Source organism: Anabas testudineus, chromosome 2 (assembly GCF_900324465.2).
Source record: "Anabas testudineus chromosome 2, fAnaTes1.2, whole genome shotgun sequence".
In the NCBI taxonomy this organism is placed as follows: Eukaryota; Metazoa; Chordata; class Actinopteri; order Anabantiformes; family Anabantidae; genus Anabas; species Anabas testudineus.
Genome location: NC_046611.1, coordinates 14,055,026 through 14,072,696, shown reverse-complemented (window position 1 = coordinate 14,072,696; position 17,671 = coordinate 14,055,026). Strand labels below are relative to the sequence as shown.

The 17,671-nt window shown below is 45.4% G+C and overlaps 1 protein-coding gene across 10 annotated transcripts in view; it reads right to left on the bottom strand.

Moving 5' to 3' along the window:
- Positions 1-17,671, bottom strand: part of kmt2ca (lysine (K)-specific methyltransferase 2Ca) — a 49,827-nt gene that overhangs the window by 20,537 nt on the left and 11,619 nt on the right. For 5 of the 10 annotated variants that reach the window (XM_026362168.1, XM_026362171.1, XM_026362169.1 and 2 more), the window contains exons 13-38: positions 12,134-17,247; positions 11,773-12,006; positions 10,608-11,467; positions 10,405-10,512; positions 9,280-9,405; positions 8,077-8,202; positions 7,822-7,923; positions 7,571-7,675; positions 6,661-6,842; positions 6,425-6,589; positions 6,065-6,174; positions 5,845-5,907; positions 5,299-5,401; positions 5,099-5,202; positions 4,844-4,972; positions 4,649-4,753; positions 4,402-4,520; positions 4,036-4,237; positions 3,819-3,896; positions 3,310-3,345; positions 2,262-2,405; positions 2,147-2,179; positions 1,902-2,033; positions 1,108-1,422; positions 677-750; positions 284-589 (exon numbers count right to left, since the gene is read on the bottom strand). In XM_026362168.1, coding sequence (XP_026217953.1) covers positions 284-589; positions 677-750; positions 1,108-1,422; positions 1,902-2,033; positions 2,147-2,179; positions 2,262-2,405; positions 3,310-3,345; positions 3,819-3,896; positions 4,036-4,237; positions 4,402-4,520; positions 4,649-4,753; positions 4,844-4,972; positions 5,099-5,202; positions 5,299-5,401; positions 5,845-5,907; positions 6,065-6,174; positions 6,425-6,589; positions 6,661-6,842; positions 7,571-7,675; positions 7,822-7,923; positions 8,077-8,202; positions 9,280-9,405; positions 10,405-10,512; positions 10,608-11,467; positions 11,773-12,006; positions 12,134-17,247 — 9,175 coding nt within the window. The remainder of the gene's footprint in view (positions 1-283; positions 590-676; positions 751-1,107; positions 1,423-1,901; positions 2,034-2,146; positions 2,180-2,261; positions 2,406-3,309; positions 3,346-3,818; positions 3,897-4,035; positions 4,238-4,401; positions 4,521-4,648; positions 4,754-4,843; positions 4,973-5,098; positions 5,203-5,298; positions 5,402-5,844; positions 5,908-6,064; positions 6,175-6,424; positions 6,590-6,660; positions 6,843-7,570; positions 7,676-7,821; positions 7,924-8,076; positions 8,203-9,279; positions 9,406-10,404; positions 10,513-10,607; positions 11,468-11,772; positions 12,007-12,133; positions 17,248-17,671) is intronic. The other 5 variants (XM_026362170.1, XM_026362178.1, XM_026362176.1 and 2 more) reach the window with 4 other exon arrangements.

The following is a 17,671-nucleotide window of genomic DNA, read 5'->3' as shown; positions in this document are numbered from 1 at the left end:
TAAGAGCTGAACGTGTTTTAGGCTTGGTCTGTGACAGTACCTCTGGTAAAAAAATTTTTTTAAATATACATATATAGATGGATAAAAAGGGAATGAAACCTGTCTGTTACAGTTTTCTTTGTGTCTGTAGCAGAAAAACCCGAGGTGTACATAATTAATATAATGACTTAGTTTCATTCCTGTGTTTGTGGCAGAAGTCTGCTGTTGGTTTCTCTCTCTCTCTCTCATTCTACTCAATGGGAGGATGATGTGTTAAAGACAAACACACCGACACTCAGCTCACCTGTCTGAGCTTCCACTCCTGTTCCTGCTCTGACTCTTTGGGCCTCAGTGGGTCCCTGAATGCCATCTCTGTCTCCGAAGAAACAGGGTCATATGGTCCTACTGGTGGCAGTGGTGCTGGGTGCTGATGCTGCTGATGCTGCTGATGCTGCTGCTGCTGCTGCTGCTGCTGCTGCTGCTGCTGCTGCTGCTGCTGCTGCTGCTGCTGCTGCTGCTGCTGCTGCGAGGTGGGTGGGTGTCGTTTAAGCGGCTCGTTGAGCTGCACCTTGTTGATGCGTTGAGCCGCACGATTATCTCTGGCTTTTTGCTGCAGGGGACAGAAACATCATAGGGTTCAGACATAGACGCAGTCTATAGTCAGTTTACATCAGCACAAGCTGCAGCTGATACTCACCACGTAGGGCGCTCGGTCCTGAGAGCTGGCTTTCCTCCACAGTTTGGTGATCTGCTTTGCTCTTGTGGGCCAGTCTGAGACACATAAAGGCATATCACATTACCACTTTCAGTGGAAGATTCTTCAGGCTAATGGTCATTAATTCTGGTGTTAGAAGAACTATCAGTGAAAGGTTTATGAACATTTGCATAATTTGCAAACTTAGTCGTAACTTTAGTGCATTTAAAAAACAGTAACTACTTGTTGTTACCTGTCATGTAATAGAACAAAAAATGTATTACTGTTACACTACAAAACAACAGCTGTAGATAAATGTGACCCTGACTTACAGCTGCAGTAGGTTGAGCTGTGTAGAAAAATATTCTGGACTTCAAATGCTAGAAGACAAACTCACTGTTTCACACACTGGGTTTGTCTGTGTATTTCTGTACCTGGGTACTGTTCCTTGAGCTGGGGGAAGTTGGTGTTACAGTAGAGAACTGGAGCCACTGTGGCCAGCTCTCCCAGAGTTTCTTCTTTTTCCCACTTCAACATGCCCCTCTGGGCCGTTGACATCACATCCTGCTCGCCCTCTCCTGCTGGTGCCTGAGTGGTCGGGCCATGGACTGGAGAGGGGCCCTCAGGAGTTGGCAATCTGAAGCCAGCTGGACCCTGGCCACCGCTGGGCATCATGGGAGTGTGAGGAAAGTGAGGACTAGCTCCCATCAGACCATTCATCACTGGAAGATGAGGAAACACACCAGCTGCTTGGAGACACACAGTTTGAATAATCAATCTGATCTGATCTTTCATTTATTTGTTGTTCTGCTTCTGTTTTCTCATGAAGATCAGACAGGATATATTTGAAGACTTGTCACAGACATTTGTCATTGACATCAAGATCCATCTAAAAATGACAATTTCAATAGCTAGCTTCAAAAAGCTACTTGTCTAGCTTGGGTTAAAGGTTGTTAAATCTGAGGTTTGACTATACATTCACAACTGTAGGTGCAGCCCTGAGATCATGCTCTGTGTGACTGCTCAGACATGAAGCTTCTCTCCTCTATTTGGTTGCAACCAAATCAGCCTCACCTTGTTTTTTTAATTAGCATCACGTGCCCTTATCACTCCACCTATCCTCATATTTGACTGATTCAATCATTTATACTGGAAAAAAAAATTGCTTCTGTGTGTGTCTTTGTATACCTGTGTGTGTCTTTGTATACCTGTGTGCGTCTTTGTATACCTGTGTGCTGTGCGTGCATTTTGTTCCCCGCAGCAGTGTGTACGTGTTGGCCTTGCGCTGGTTGCTGGTTATTGCTGCTGTCTGGACTGAGAACAGCTGTGAACACTTCCTCCACGTCCTTCCCCTCCAGCTCTGCACACACACAGACATGCTTCTTATAGAACTGTTGAGACTGCTACAGCAACTACAACAACTTAGTTACTGCTCATTTTCTGATTTCAGCAGGTGGGTGTGTTCAGTCTTACCTGGGATCTTGTAGAGTTTGCTGAGGATGGCACCTGAAACAGAACACCACATCACAAATCAATAAATATTTGTATTGTATTTTGCATTTAGATTTGCCAGTTCCTTTCAACCTACCATCAGTGACCATCTTGTCAAGCTCAGGACTTAGGATGGCATCCAGAGGTTCCTCCTGTACCCCCCTCTGGCCGCGTCCACCACTTCCTGCTGGGTCAGAGGTCAAAGAGGGGTCGTCAGCCACGGAGCTGATGTCTAGACCGGCTGAGAAACAGACAGGTAGAGAGACAGACGTTACATAATGACTCAACTAAAAGCACTGGGACAGAAGTTCAAAAGAATGCTACAGGACAAGAAGAAGTTTGTGTTATCTGGAGAAGAAGAAGACGCTGCAGAAATCAGAGAAGCCAGTTAGTTCATGATAAAAATCAGCTATAGTTTAACAGAGCTGATCTAAATTAAAGCACCTTAGCAAGGATGAATTAATCAATGTTAATATTTAAAAAAACGGTGACGTTGCAACTAATTCAATTACAAATCTACTCATTTTGTCTATAAAATGACTGAATAGTGGAAAACACCTATTAGAATTCTCCCCAGTGTTCATGGGTTATTCTGTCAACCAGTAGTATTAACACTCAAGAGATTTGATTTTCCTGTGATATGACAAAGAAAAAACATTAAATGTCCAAAGCAAACATTAAACAGTTTCTAAAAATATAAAAAAAATCCTTGCTCAATTATCAAATAGCTGCGGATAATTTCGAGTTGACCAACTAATTGCCTAAATCAAGTGGTCCTTGCAGCTCAATAATCTATTGGAACTAATTTCCATTTTATTGTGGTGGTGTGGTTCTACATGGCTTTGGTTTAGGTCCTCTGTTACTCTGTATATCTGCTGCCTCTTTTAAAATAAAACTGTAATTTACAATTTACACTGATGGCAACTCTCATTAACTATTTGAGCCAGATTTAAGAACAGCTCAAGCTCCCAAAACTGGAAGCTGCTCTAAACTTTATAGATTAACAAAATTATAGAATATTCAGTGTGGGTTTTCTGGGAAACTGGTACATTTCAGAAGTTCAAATGAAACTCCACAGGTCTGCAGGAGAAGGAAGAAATACAAGGTGAAGAGCAGAAGTAGGTGGTCATCCTGTGGGATCTTACCAAACGGAGAGGGGGAGCGCTCCACGTGGAACTGACCTGAAAACAAATGCATGCCATTACAGACTGAACTGACCAATCAGAAATTAGACTTTGCAGTCAACTCCTGACATTAGCTTTCAGTCAGGGCCTATGGTCACCATCCCAAGCAGATTCTTAGTAGCTCTATAATCATTTACTGCTGACTCTGGTGTCTCTGTAGCGTTGATGTTAAGTCTTTTTCAGGGATAAAATGAGCTTCCGTGTATTATAAACCTTTCCTGTACCAAGAGAACGAAGCAGCAAAGCTGAAGATGTCATTGTGAGATTCAAAATGTCTGGCAACGACTCACTGTGTCTGAATGTTGCATTCAAGACACTGCAAAAGACTATTATATCTTATTTTACACTTACAAGTTGTAAATGCATTCCATGAAGGGCACAGAGCAAGATTATGAACACACCAAAAACCATGGGAAAAACAGCTGAGGTGATGATGGGATGATGAGTAATGATAACCACTGTATTTGTACCTGTGTGTCCTGTAGCCAGTATGTGAGGGTCAGTGTTGAGAACATCAGACAGATCCACTAGAGCGTCCTCCGACATGGCTGGATGGTAACGCACACATCACAATAACACACACACACACACACACACGGTTCACAGTGTGCATCAAACACGAATGAAAGATGAAGATCTGCTGACAATATGATAAAAATTCAGTATGTTAAATAATAAATAACTCACGCAGTGTTCCCGCCTTCTTGCTGGAGTTAGTTGCTATGATGCCAATCGGCAGTGCTGAGGGGGCGGGGCCATGGACTCCAGGGATGGGGCCTTTCTTGTCACCTGTTGGTGTTACTGGTTGGTTGACACCTGGTGTCTCCGGTCCAGACATCCTGTCTACCTGCCGGCTCTGGTCCAGAAGATTCCGACCAAAGAACGCCTCCTGAATGAGTCAAGCGAGATTTTCTGAATCAATTGTCTGACTACTGTACATGTGAATTCATGTAAATATTTATACAGAGTCTGGTTTTGTGAGATGATAACAGAACCTGTCCGCAACCTGAACAAGGATGTGCTCATTGTCCAAACTTTGTGTGCATGTGTTACCTGAAGATATGAAGGGAATGCTTCTTCCAGCTTCGTCTTCTTTTTCCTGTACCTCTTCTTCACCTTCTCCATTGCCTGATCAGCAGGGGGCGCCGTCTCCATGTCAGCATCCAACAGGCCTGATACACAACATATAGTGACATTAAGTTCTGTGCACTCATACAGAACACTGTACACTGAACACATCAGCTCGAACTGATAAAGAAGGTGGGCGTAAGTTCAGAGGCACCGTTGAGTGATGTCTCACCTTCATCTCGGCCCAGCAGCACATCTGTTAAATCTTTTCTGCACAGTTTTATTCTGCCTGGACCGGCCTTTGCTCCGCGTTGACGCACCATGAATCCACCAATACCTGTGATACACCCAGAAAGACAGGGTGAGGTTAAGACGACATGTAGAGATGACAGCAACAGTAACAAGGTAAACGCAACAGGTCTCTCACCTGGTCTGTAGGGCTTCCTCTTCCTTTTCTTGTTGCCATCAGTAACGTCAGATTCCTTGGTGACATCATCATCCGGGGCGTGGACTCGCTCTGGGCTGGAGTCGGATTTCATCTCACACTCCAAGTCACCTGGTGAAAAAGGTCAAAAGAGATTCACACATTTTACTATTAACTTCTTAACAGTTACATGACAGGGGCTCAGTGAGGGTCCTTACAAGTGTAGAAAGAAAGATGAGTGTTTATGTAAGCACTCACCTCTGCTGTGGTCCTGCTCAGTGGGAGGGTCTGGGTCAGGTGGTGTCTGCAGGACAGAAACGCTGTTCTGGTTGATGATCCTCAGTTTTAGTTTGGGTTTACACCTGCAGACAGGAAACAGACAGTCAGCTTCCAACCCCCACCTGGACAAACTCCCCAGACCAGACCATCACCACAGAACAAGAGAGCGCCATATTTACCTGCGGTACCTGCGCGGTGACGTCAGAGGTTCAACCAGAGACTGCAGGTGAGAGAGACCGGACTCTGTGAGACACACTCCATCCTGCGTGTACGTCTTTGTATCTGCACACACACAGTATCAGAGCAATGTTAGTTAATGTTGAACAATAAATCACATACAATCTGGATAAAAAAAATAAATAAATAAAAACACAAAGGTAACTACCTATTATGAATACCATTATTATTATCATCATCAATACTGTTCATTAAGATCTTATTTAATCCTACAGGAGAAAATACTTTTTGCAGCTTAAGAACACAAATTCTAAACACAATAAAAACATACAATAACTAAAAGAAAAAGAGACTGAGATTCAGACAACTGAAGACATTCAAAATTATTTTACAGTGAACACAAAAGTAAACATAGAAAAATCTAATAGTTTATTTTATTCAACAGACTGCTGTGTCTGTGAATAACGGTGTTTCTCTATACATGTGATGACATTGACTGGTATTCATACAGGTTTTACATGTACTGTGTGTCATAGAGACAGACTGACCCGGTTCTCTGATCCTGGAGATGATCTGAGCCATGTAGGGAGAATCAAAACTGTCCGACCTCCCTGAAACACACGCATAACAGTTACTTTCCAACAAACAGATGAACACAGGCACAAAGCAGAACATAGAAATCCATACATGTGTTCTACTGAAACAGGTGGGGCTGTTTTCTCTGATACACAACACCATCACCAGCTGGTGAAACCTTGTGTTCTTTACCGTATGAGCCACGGCCGTGTGTTTTGCACAGTGAACAGTCAAAGCCTTCATCAGCAGCAAGCTCCACCTCATCCTCAGTGTTCAGACCCTGACATATGGCGTGGACCCACCTGCACACACACAAAGACGTGACAGAAATGAACAAGGTCTAAACAGTAAAGCTGGAATGATAGAAGCTGAATCCAGTCTGATAGAGTAGGAGTCTTCAACTCGCAACTCTTCTTTGTCGTTTTATTTGAAATGTCTCATGACTACACTTCTACATGAAATTTATTGATTTTGGAATTATCTTCATTGGCAACTATTTACAATCTGTGGATACAGGTCAGCATGGCTACCGTAAAGCTAAATGTGTGTTACCTGTCGCATTGCTGACACTGCAGTATGAGGTCATCCTGTGTGTACTGTCTCTGACAGACAGGACAGCGGCTCAGACTGGCACACAGTCCACAGAGACTGTAGTTACTCTGCCAATCACAGTGCAGCCCAGGGGAGGTAGACCCACACTGCACACACCACACACACCTGCGAAAAACATACTGTTAGGTAACTGACAACTTACAGTGACAATCAGGTGGACTAACAGGTGGACTTACCACTTGCACTTCCATGCTCCTTTGGGTACTGTGTGAAGGGGAGGGTCCAGGCAGTAGGTGTGGTAGCTAATGTCACAGTCATCACATAGTAACAGTCGCCCAGGGTCACTGGCCTCACCACAGGCCTCACACACCGTACACTCCAGACAGCGCCACCCTTTGGTGAGGACCACCCGTGTCATCTGAACACAACACAGACAGAGTATTTAAATGACAAATTGACTAAATTAAAAGAGAGATTACCCAGTAACCAGATAACTGGAATGGTAATAAGATTAAAGAAAAATCAACTTTAATATATAAGGAACCAATCATATTAAACTATGGTAAGTAACCAGTAAGTAAATGAGATAAGAGATAAGAGAAAGAAAATTATGGTAATGTTAAAGGACCATATTGTAAGTAATCAAGTAAAATCTATAAATGACAGGAATAAGAAGATTATTAATATCTTACTCAGATTGTAGAAGAAGTAACCCAACTATGGGAAAACTAATTGGATTACAAATATACATAAAAAATAACACATAGACTACAGACAAGATCATCAGAAAAAAAGTAATCAATCAGACAAGGAATTAAAATTCTGTGCTCCAGCAGACTACCTTCAACTGAGGGCCGCTGACTACTGTAGGTTCCAGTAATGATTATTGTATTAAAATTAGAGAAACAGTAAACTGATTACATTTAGAAAACAATTACAAGTAATCAGACTATTGACATGGTAATGAAGTTAGAAGTACAGTGGTAAGGTTCCATGACAGCAGATAAATAAAAATCCAGGGTAATCAGATTACAAATAGGATAATCAAATTGCTGCTTTCACAAGATCTACAACATGTTTCAGAAAACAGAATTCATGTTTTGATCGCTATTGACTAACAGCTAATGAAAGTGAGTTTGTACTGACCTTGACATTGACGCAATAGGGGTGGTAACACTGACCACACTGGGAACAGGCCAACAGTCGGCCTTCAGCACCCTGACCAAAACTACCACACACCACACACATGTCCTGCACACACAGAAACAAATAAGGTCAGCCAATATCTTATTTCACACAGAAAGATATTAAAGTGGTGTTGTTGCTATATCATACTGACATATTTTATTATTTTATTATTATTTTCAGTGTTACTGAAAGTCCAGGTGAGAGCATACCTGTCTGAGGGTGTAGTGGTCAGAGGTGGAGAACATCACCACTGTGTTGTGCATCGAGTTCTCCTCCTCCTCCTTTGGTTGGAAAGGCTCCACGTACCCACACTGACAGAGTAATTATTAACTTCACATTAATTATAGATCAGACATTAATCAACTATCTAATGTTGGACATAAACTTGATGTAACAGTTCCATATTACATCCACCTAAATTACCATGGCAAATTAAGTGTAGGGGTGTGTGTGCATGTTCTTACTCCAGGTGACACAGTCAGGCTGTCCTGAGTCTTCAGTCTGCTCCTTCCTCTTCCTCCTCCTCCTCTTCCTCCTCCAACACCACCTCCTCTGGACCTCCTCCTTCCTGGAAACCCTGAACCACGTCCCTGATTAAGAGGAGAAAAAAAAGGTAGGGGATGAAAAGCGAGAGGAAGATCATTACGAATCATCGAATAAGCACATCACTACTTTAAAGACAAGACGTACATCACTCATTTTGTTAGCATGAAAACATTGAGAATGCAATGACATCAGCAGGAAGCCCTCACTGACCCGGACAGACATGTAAGAAGTTCAAACTCTTGGTGTATGAAACACTTTATGCACTTTTAGTTCCCAACCTTACTTTTCAAACATCAATATGATAATTTTAGTTAAACAATGTTAGTTTAGACAACAGCCCATGCTCTTTTTGGTTCCCCCACAACAGCCCACGTTTTTTTTTTTTTTTTTATTTCCCAACAACAGCCCACACTTGTAGATCGCATTTAGTTTCCAAATGCTCCATGCTCAAATCAATTTTTTGAGGCTACCCTACCTATTCTCATTACCTGTAACACAGGGAACACAGAGTTTTATGTTTAACTGTTGACACCTATCAGTCAGTTTAGCTCCCCCAGTACCCACCTACTCATTTGAGTTACCAAATGCCCCACACTAATTTAGTTTTTTCCCGTGCTCATTTTAGTTCCACAGTGCCTCACGCTCATCTTACTTACTACAGTTCTAATTTTAGTGGTTGAATTTTTTTCAATTCCTAAATGTCCCAATGATATGATGAATCCCCCATGTTTATTTAAGATCCAAAAACTGATCCGCAATAATGCCTTTGCTGTAATTCAGGGAACAATGAGTTCTAAAAACATAGCCTGTTGCACCCTGGTGACCTCAGGGACAAGATGCCAACCATAAACTGTAAACATTTTGATTTGTGTCAGACTGGAGACTTTGTCTCTCTCACCCAATATATGCCCTCATCTCTTTCCTGTTGAAGAAAAGGGGTGGATGCATGTAGATGCACAGTTAGTAAAGTTGGTGTTCACTTGACCACAGATACAGGCACTCACTCAGTGCACTTTATTTTCCCCACACTGTTACGTTTTAGAAGGGTGTGTGTAAGTAGACAGTTAGTAAGCTGGTGGTTAGTTACAGCTCACAGAGAAAGTTAGGGTGCGTTTCTTTACCACTCTCATGCTCCAGAGGGGGGAGTCCAGTGGACGTGGTTTAGGACTGTCCCACCCGCCCTCCCCCATGGAATCCTGGGAGGACGAGGGGGGGCTCACCGCCCTTCGATTACTCCACCACGAACCCTGAGTTAGGAAGGAGGAGGAGGAGGAAGGTGGATGAAATTAAGAAGGGTGAGCCAAAGAAAAGAAGAAGAGGGAGATGAAGGAGAGGAGGGGGAAAGTATACAAGAAGAAAGGGAGGAGGTGGGGGGACAAAATGCAGTAAAATAAATGCAACAGCCACAAAAACAATAGTCAAACTGAAACAGAAAGATAAAAATCAGGCAAAACCAACTGAATGTCATAATGAGACGATGTTACCATGACAAGAACATGCAACCAGTCAGGACACGGAGTCACCGACAGCCCCACTGGGACACATATTTTCAAATCACTTAAAGTCACTCAGAAGAACCAACAGCTCATGCAGTGATCTTTATGTATGATCCGTTCTTCAAATAAGTGTGTTTGTGTGTGCGTGAACCAAACATGCTGAAAGAAAACAAACGGCTGAGGCGTTAAAGAACAAAAGATGGAGGAGGACGAAGGAAGGATGATGAGGAACCCTGGTTTGTTCTACACTTTCCTGGATCTTTACTGCCTGCCTTACTGAGGTGAACTAAACAAGCAGAGAAGAGATGTTTTCCATCATCCACTGAGAGAGAGAACTGAGGACAAACAAACAGCTACTGCTTTATGGTTTGACGACAGAGAAGAGAACAGAAAAAGAACCAACCCCGCCCAGTTGAAGAAAAATAAGGTTCTGGCTGACTGAAGAGAACATCTTCAGTTTAGGTATGAATACGTACAAAAACGAATCTTTTTGTCTACTGAATGTGAATTCAGTTTTAAAATGTTGCAGGCATCTGACTAAGAATTAGATCTCAGATTATCTCTAAAGATGAAAAGGATCTGAACACAGAAGAGGCCAAAAGCAAACGCAGCTCAATAACTTACACAGAAACATCTGAACTGTTTTTATCCCTTTCTGTCTACTCCTCATATGTGGGAAACTAATCACTAGATTAGTTCAGTGATTACTGGACAAGTTTGTCTAAGGAACTGAGGTCAAAGGTTACCTACCTGTTTGACTCTGGCTCTGCCAGGGGAGAACTTTCTTTTGGAAATAGCTGGCTTCCCCATTCCGATCTTAGGGGTGAGAGGGAGCACAGTGGTGAGAGGTGCGTGTGGCTGGGAGGGAAAAATGTATAAGCAAAGGTCAGTCACGAGGAGGAGAAAACAAGTAGGAAAAAACAAAGAGACGGTGGTCTCTTGTTAAGAGTTACCTTGGAGAGAGGTGGGGACTCCCTGGAAGGGGGGGAGCACCGGAGAAGAGGTGACAGTGGGGAGAGAGGAGGTGGAGTAATTGGAATTCTAGTGGGGGAGGTCTCTGGGGAAGCCTCAGTGGAGAACGGAGACTGCCTCAAACGAATGGAGAGGTCATCTGAAGGCCCAGAGGAGCAGGGAGGAGGCCTCAGAGAACGACCCTTCCCCCGGCGGGAGAGGGGAGGCGGGCTGAGGGAGGAGAGGTGCGAGGACGTCATCAGGTCCATTACCTCTATGTCTAAAGCGGGATCCAAGTCCAAAACTGGGCTACCCAGCTCGTCCTCCATATCTGACTGGTCCTCCTGCTCAGCCTCATCCCTCGCTTCTTTCACCTCCTCACCCACCCTACCTGTTGCTCCCTCATCCTGATTCTCCTCTTCTTCTCTCCTCTCTGAAGGTTCAGCATGTGATTGGTTGTTATCTTTGGTGGGCTCTGTTGCTGAAGCAAGAGCTTCAAATTTGCTCTGTGATTGACTGTCATCATCCTCATGCTCCTTGTTGACTTCTCTTTGACTAGTGGCTACCTTCTCCTCTGGGAGGTTTTCTGGAGGGGTGCGAGGAGAGCATGAAAGGGGTAAGGCAGTCGTGTGAGGAGAGGAGCGGGGAGAGACCTCCAGAGAGCCAGCTCTGGGAGGATGAGGAGATTGTGGTGAGGAGAGCACAGAGGAAAGAGGTGGTGATGAGGGACAGGAAGAGACATGGTGATGGGGTAAGGCAGAGTCTGGAGTGGGGGGCTGGAGAGAGGGAGGATCTGATTGTGATGAGAGGGGAGGGGAGGCAGCAGCAGAATGAGGAGGAGACGGATGATGTTGCTGGACTCCTGCAGAGAGAAATCAGGAAAAAAAAATTAACCTAATGTTATCTAATACTGTCAACACACAGAGCTGACTACATGCCACCTGTTCAAAACACAATATTTTTAAATTGCACTAGGGGCCTCATCATAGGCCCTGTTGGTCAATGATCTCTGCTTCTCCACTGCATTTGACTTACGGCACCAGCTACAGGAATCCTAAACATTTTGTCAATACAAATGTAGATGATCTGCAGAAGTGCATTACAGCAAAGTTGCTCAGACTATTAGAGCATTTAACTGAATTCTCATGTTAGCAAGCTGCCACCTACCTTTAGGAGAACAATTTGAGTTGCTGTGCTGACCTTCCTCCTCTTCTTCCTTTTGTTTTTGTTCTCTACCTTCCCCTGTCCCCTCAACGGGATCCATTCCTTCTAGATTCTCTTTTGTTGTTTGATTAGGATCTCCCACGTCCTTCAGTTGTAGAGTTTCTTTCTTCAGCTCCTCCTCCTCCTCTTCAGCCTTCCTGTGTACCACCACTTCTTCCATCTCAGATGTGCAAATGTCTAAATAAACAATAAGATGTTATAATCTCAACTAACAACAGGAGAAATCAGTATTATCACATCGTCTTTTTACATCACAATTTTCAATGTTTATGACACGTATGAAAATATGTTTCCTGATACTCACCCACACAGGCTTTAGACTCCCCATAGGTTTGTTTGTTTTGCTGGTAGCTGCAATCAGAAGGGCTTCCAGGACCAGCATCAGATGGCAAAAGGCAAGCAGGAGCAGGATCAGGGCCGTTTTCAGGCTGCACAGGGGTGGCAAGGGTGGGGCAAACAGGATCAGGATCAGGACTTGGACTAGTGTCACCCCGCGCAGGGTTAGCACGACCAAAACTGAGAATAACCTCTGGCTGCACAAGGCTGGTAGGACCAAGATTTAGCATCGTCTGTGTAACCACAGGGCCACAAACAGGATTTGCAGCTGGGCTACTGTGGACAGAGCTAGTGTGTGGAGCATCGGAGGAGAATGTCTTAGGCGCACTAACCTGTAATGGGATAGAGGGTATGGGACTATCAGGAGTTTCACTAGTGTGGCTTGTGCTAGGCATCGCAGTATTATCCTGAGTGGGACTAGAATGACCAGGGCTAGCTTGGCTCAAACTGGCCTGAGTAGGAGAGACCTCAATAGGGGTGGCTGGTCTTTGATCCAAGGGGCTCACTAATGCAGTGCTTTGTTGGCTTTCATTAGCAGACCTGTGTGGACTAGCTGGTGACTGGCTAACCTGGGTCAGACTAGCCTGACTGGGGCTAACAGCAGATGAGTCAGGTAGGAGAAAGGTAGGTAATGGACTGGTCTGCCTAATACTGTCTGAGGGTTCAACAAGACCAGTATCAATGTGAACTGTGCTGGAAGGTGAAGTGCTCCTAATTATGGAACTGGCTGCCACGTCCACATCAAGACTCGAAGGCGCAATAAGGCCAGAACTGGTTCCAGTGTTGGGAGCTAGGCTATTACAGGGGCTACTTGTGAGGCTATGGTACATTTCACTGGCCTGAGCTGCACTGTGAGGTTGGCTAACACAAGCAACAGAAGCATGTGCAGGGCTGCTGTATGTTGTGTTAGCTAATGAGCTAATCTGTCTTTGGACTGGGCCTGAGTGTGCACTACTAGAAGTGCTCTGTATGTGAACAGGACTAGCTTGACCAGCAGGACTAGACCTAGGTGGGCTGTGAATAATGCTAACATCAGCTATAGCAGAACATGAACCTGTTTGGCCACTATAGTCTGAGGTAATATTGCTCAGACTGTGGCTAACAGAGATACTAGCTGGGCTAGTATCAGTTGGCCTACAGTGTGGAGGACTAAAGCTAGGTGGTGTTGGCTGGGGGTTTGTCTGTGAGGGACTGCTAGTAGTTTGGACACGTAAGGGGCTTGATTGCACAGGATGTGTAGGACTTTTTGCAAAACTGCCAACATAAGAATGTGATCTCTCTTGAGAATCAAAGTCCAGACTACAACCACTGTTAGCTTCTGTGTTGACCGGGCTAGCATAAGCAGGGCTTGTACAAACTGCACTATCAGGAATGACAGCACAGTGACTGGGACTTGTTTCTGAATTATTCCAATCACTTCGTTGGTCAACAGTTACCTTTGTCTCCCTGTCCTGACATGACAGTGGGTGCACAGGTCTAGTCAATACTGCTGAAGGGCTAGCTGGTTGTACTGAAGATGTTGCAGGTGATGCCAATGCCGTGACTGACTTTGAAGAGTTGTTCACTGTTACTGGTTGTGATGAGGGGCTGGTATCAGCAGCTCTGGTGCTGTCAAGAGCAGGGTCAGTCTCCATCAGCATGGGACTAGCACAAGCCTGGTGAGAGCTAGCAGGGCTAGTAGGCAATTCACTGGCATATGTTGGGGTTATGCTAGCTGAGCTAGCTTGGATATGCATGGCTTTACTTTTGTTACCTTCTGTACAACATGATGGGCCCTCAAAAGAAAGACATTGATGAATGTGGCTAGCTGGAAGAGAATTTTCCTCATCAGCACATGGTGAGCAAGTTAGGCTACTGTGTTCTGCTGAAGTGCTAGTGTGAACAAGGCTTTCTGGTGTGATGATATCAGGGATACAAATAGGGCTACTCTGGACAGAAAGTAACTCGTTTGGGAATTGGCTTTGAGGGGACACTGTTGACAGTTCAGAGGTGGATTTACAAGGGTCAGGGATGCTTTCCAGTGTTTTGCAATCAAGGTTAGAAATAGGTTGTATAGGGCAATCTTCTAAGAACTCTGTCTCTGTGGTACCATTTTTGCATTCCCCTGTGACACTTGACAGCGTACTAAGCCGAGGAGGAAGTAGGTTAAATTGCAAAGGCTGGACAGGCTGTGTCAAGTGGGCCGTTTCTGGGCTAGCAGGCTGTGACAGACTGTTCTGTGTGAATCCGAGTGGGGATGATGATGGGCTACATGGAGCTGAAACAGGTCTCTTTGAGGCATGTCTTCTTGCTTTCTTGGTATACATACAGTAGGTTTGTGAGAGGTCCTCGTCCAGTGTTGAAATATCCTGTGCAATCCCACATCCAAGGTTCTCTTGGTCCAGTGTAGATTCAGCATCCTGTGTGGAACTCCGTAAAGGTGATGTGCAGACGTGCGTCTGACTATGCGGCACAGGGCTATACTGTCCCATTTGTAAAGGACTGTGCTGAGGAAGTGGGTTGTCATTTGTAGGACTACATGGTCTATCAAGCAGTGTAGTGATGTCTTGTGCAAGACTGTGTGATGGAGGGGTGTGCTGAAGGTCTGAATGGTCTGATTGAGACAGGGACGGACTAAAACCTACAGGGGTTGGACTGTTTGGTGGAGGACTATGTGAAGAATGTTCAACACTACAGGACATAGAACTACCTGGCTCTGGACTATGCTGAGACTCTGTGGCCACAAGTGGATCCTCAGTAGAACCTGGCACAGCACTACAGGGGCCATGACTGAGCTGGTCAAGGCTATGCTGGGGCTGTGTAGAACTCATAGAGGCAGAGCTTTGTTGCAGCTCTGCAGGAAGTGAAGAGGATGGCATAGTTGCTTCAGTGGGAGACTGAGCAGCACTTTCCTGGAGTTCTGTTAGATCATGGTGGGATGATGGTGGACTTACTTTAAGCCCCGCAATATCAAGGCTAAATGGCAAAGGCCTTATTTCAAGCTCTGTCACATCAGGATGAGAAGATAGAGGACTATTTTGGAGCTCCGTTTCATTAGAATGAGGTGATTTAGGAATTTCGTGGGGCTGTGGTGTAATTTCTTGGAGCTCTGCAAGTTCAGGATGTGCAGGACTTTTTTGGAGCGCTGACAGATCAAGTTGAGATTCTGCAGGGCCTTGTTGGAGCTCTGATGGATCAGGGTGAGATGGTGAGAGACTTTGTTGGAGCTCTGATGGACCAGGGTGAGACAGTGCGGGACTTTGCTGGAGCTCTGATGGATCAGGGTGAGACAGTGCGGGACTTTGCTGGAGCTCTGATGGATCAGGGTGAGACAGTGCGGGACTTTGCTGGAGCTCTGATGGATCAGGGTGAGACAGTGCGGGACTTTGCTGGAGCTCTGATGGATCAGGGTGAGACAGTGCGGGACTTTGCTGGAGCTCTGATGGATCAGGGTGAGACAGTGCGGGACTTTGCTGGAGCTCTGATGGATCAGGGTGAGACAGTGCGGGACTTTGCTGGAGCTCTGATGGATCAGGGTGAGATAGTGCGGGACTTTGCTGGAGCTCTGATGGATCAGGGTGAGATGGAGCAGGACTTTGTTGGAGCTCTGATGAATCGGGGTGAGATGGGGCGGGACTTTGCCGGAGCCCTGATATATCAGGGTGAGATGGGACAGGACTTTGTTGGAGCTCTGATGGATCAGAGTGAGATGGGGCAGGACTTTGTTGGAGCCCTGATATATCAGGGTGAGATGGGACAGGACTTTGTTGGAGCTCTGATGGATCAGGGTGAGATGGGGCGGGACTTTGTTGGAGCTCTGATGAATCAAGGTGTAATGGGGCGGGACTTTGTTGGAGCTCTGATGGATCGGGGTGAGATGGGGTGGAACTTTGTTGGAGCGCTAATGGATCAGGGTGAGATGGAGCAGGACTTTGTTGGAGCTCTGAACGATCAGGGTGTGATGGGGCGGGACTTTGTTGGAGCTCTGATGGGGTGGGGTGAGATGGAGTGGGACTCTGTTGGAGCTCTGATGGTTCGGGTTGAAATTGCGCGGGACTCTGTTGAAGCTCTGATGGTTCGGGTTGAGATGGCGCGGGACTCTGTTGGAGCTCTGATGGTTCGGGTTGAGATGGTGTGGGACTCTGTTGGAGCTCTGATGGTTCGGGATGAGATGGTGAGGGACTCTGTTGGAGCTCTGATGGCTCAGGGTGAGATGGCGCGGGACTTTGCCGTAGCTCTGATGGATCAAGGCGAGATAGAGCAGGACTTTGCTGCAGCTCTGATGAGTGAGAAAGAGATGGCACGGGACTTTTTTGGAGCTCTGATGGATCAGGGTGACATGGAGCATGACTTTTTTGGAGCTCTGATGGATCGGGGTGAGATGGAGCAGGACTTTTTTGGAGCTCTGATGGATCAGGGTGAGATGACGCAAAACTTTGTTTGAGCTCTGATGAATCAGGGTCAGATGGAGCAGGACTTTTTTGGAGCTCTGATGGATCAGGCTGAGATTCTGTAAGACCCTGTTCTGATGAATTGGGGGGAGATGGTGCAGAACTCTGTGGAAGCTCTAATGAATTAGGATGAGATGGCGCAGGACTTTGTTGGAGCTCTGATGATTCAGGGGGAGATGGTGCAGGAATTTGTTGGATGTCTGTGGGACCAGGCTGAGTAGGAGCAGTACTGTGCTGGCTCTTTGCATGATCAGAGTGAGGTGGAGCAGAACTATGCTGCACCTTGGTTGTATCTGGGTCAGGTGAAGCAGGACTTTGTTGGAGGTCTGTGGGATCAGGGTGAGATGGTGTATAACTTTGCTCTGGTGGTAAATAGATGGCGTTAGAAGGACTCTGTGGTTGCTCTGAAGGGACCAGATGGACTGAGCTATGAGCAGTATGACTGACTGGTGGAGTTTCAGTGTGATTTGTAATTGGGAATTGTGAAATACTAAGGGGTGGTGGCTGTGTGGGACTGAGAGGCTGGGTAAGACTTGGAATTGGAGTGTGTGGGAGTAGTTCCTCCTCCTGAGGCCTACAGGTGGAGCAGATGTAACCTTCAGACCCTGCCCTGCCCTCCCCAGCCTGGACAATACACTCTGTATGGACACACCTGAAACACATAAAATGTAAATCTTATTTTTTTTAAGGTCTAGTCTTTCTCAAATAAATTCTGCTATTATTACAGACATGACAGACTCAACCACGACCTCTCAATACGTTCATTGTTGTGGCAGGAATAGCAGTCTGCAATATACAACTAAAGGGAAATCTTTCTTGAAAACCCCCAAAACACACACAAAACAACGATAAGGTCAACGTTATGGCCATGTCAGTTTGACAAAAGAAGTCCCCACCTGCCAAAGTCTGACTGGATTCGTATGGACATCTGCAGGAAGCTTTATTGACTGTCCCAGACTGCCCATACCATGACTGCAAATGCACCAGATATCTGGAGACTAGTTTTGTGCACCCTGTGCAAGTCCAATTATGAGAAATAAATGACTTTTTGCTATTAGAGGATAGCCTCACGCTTT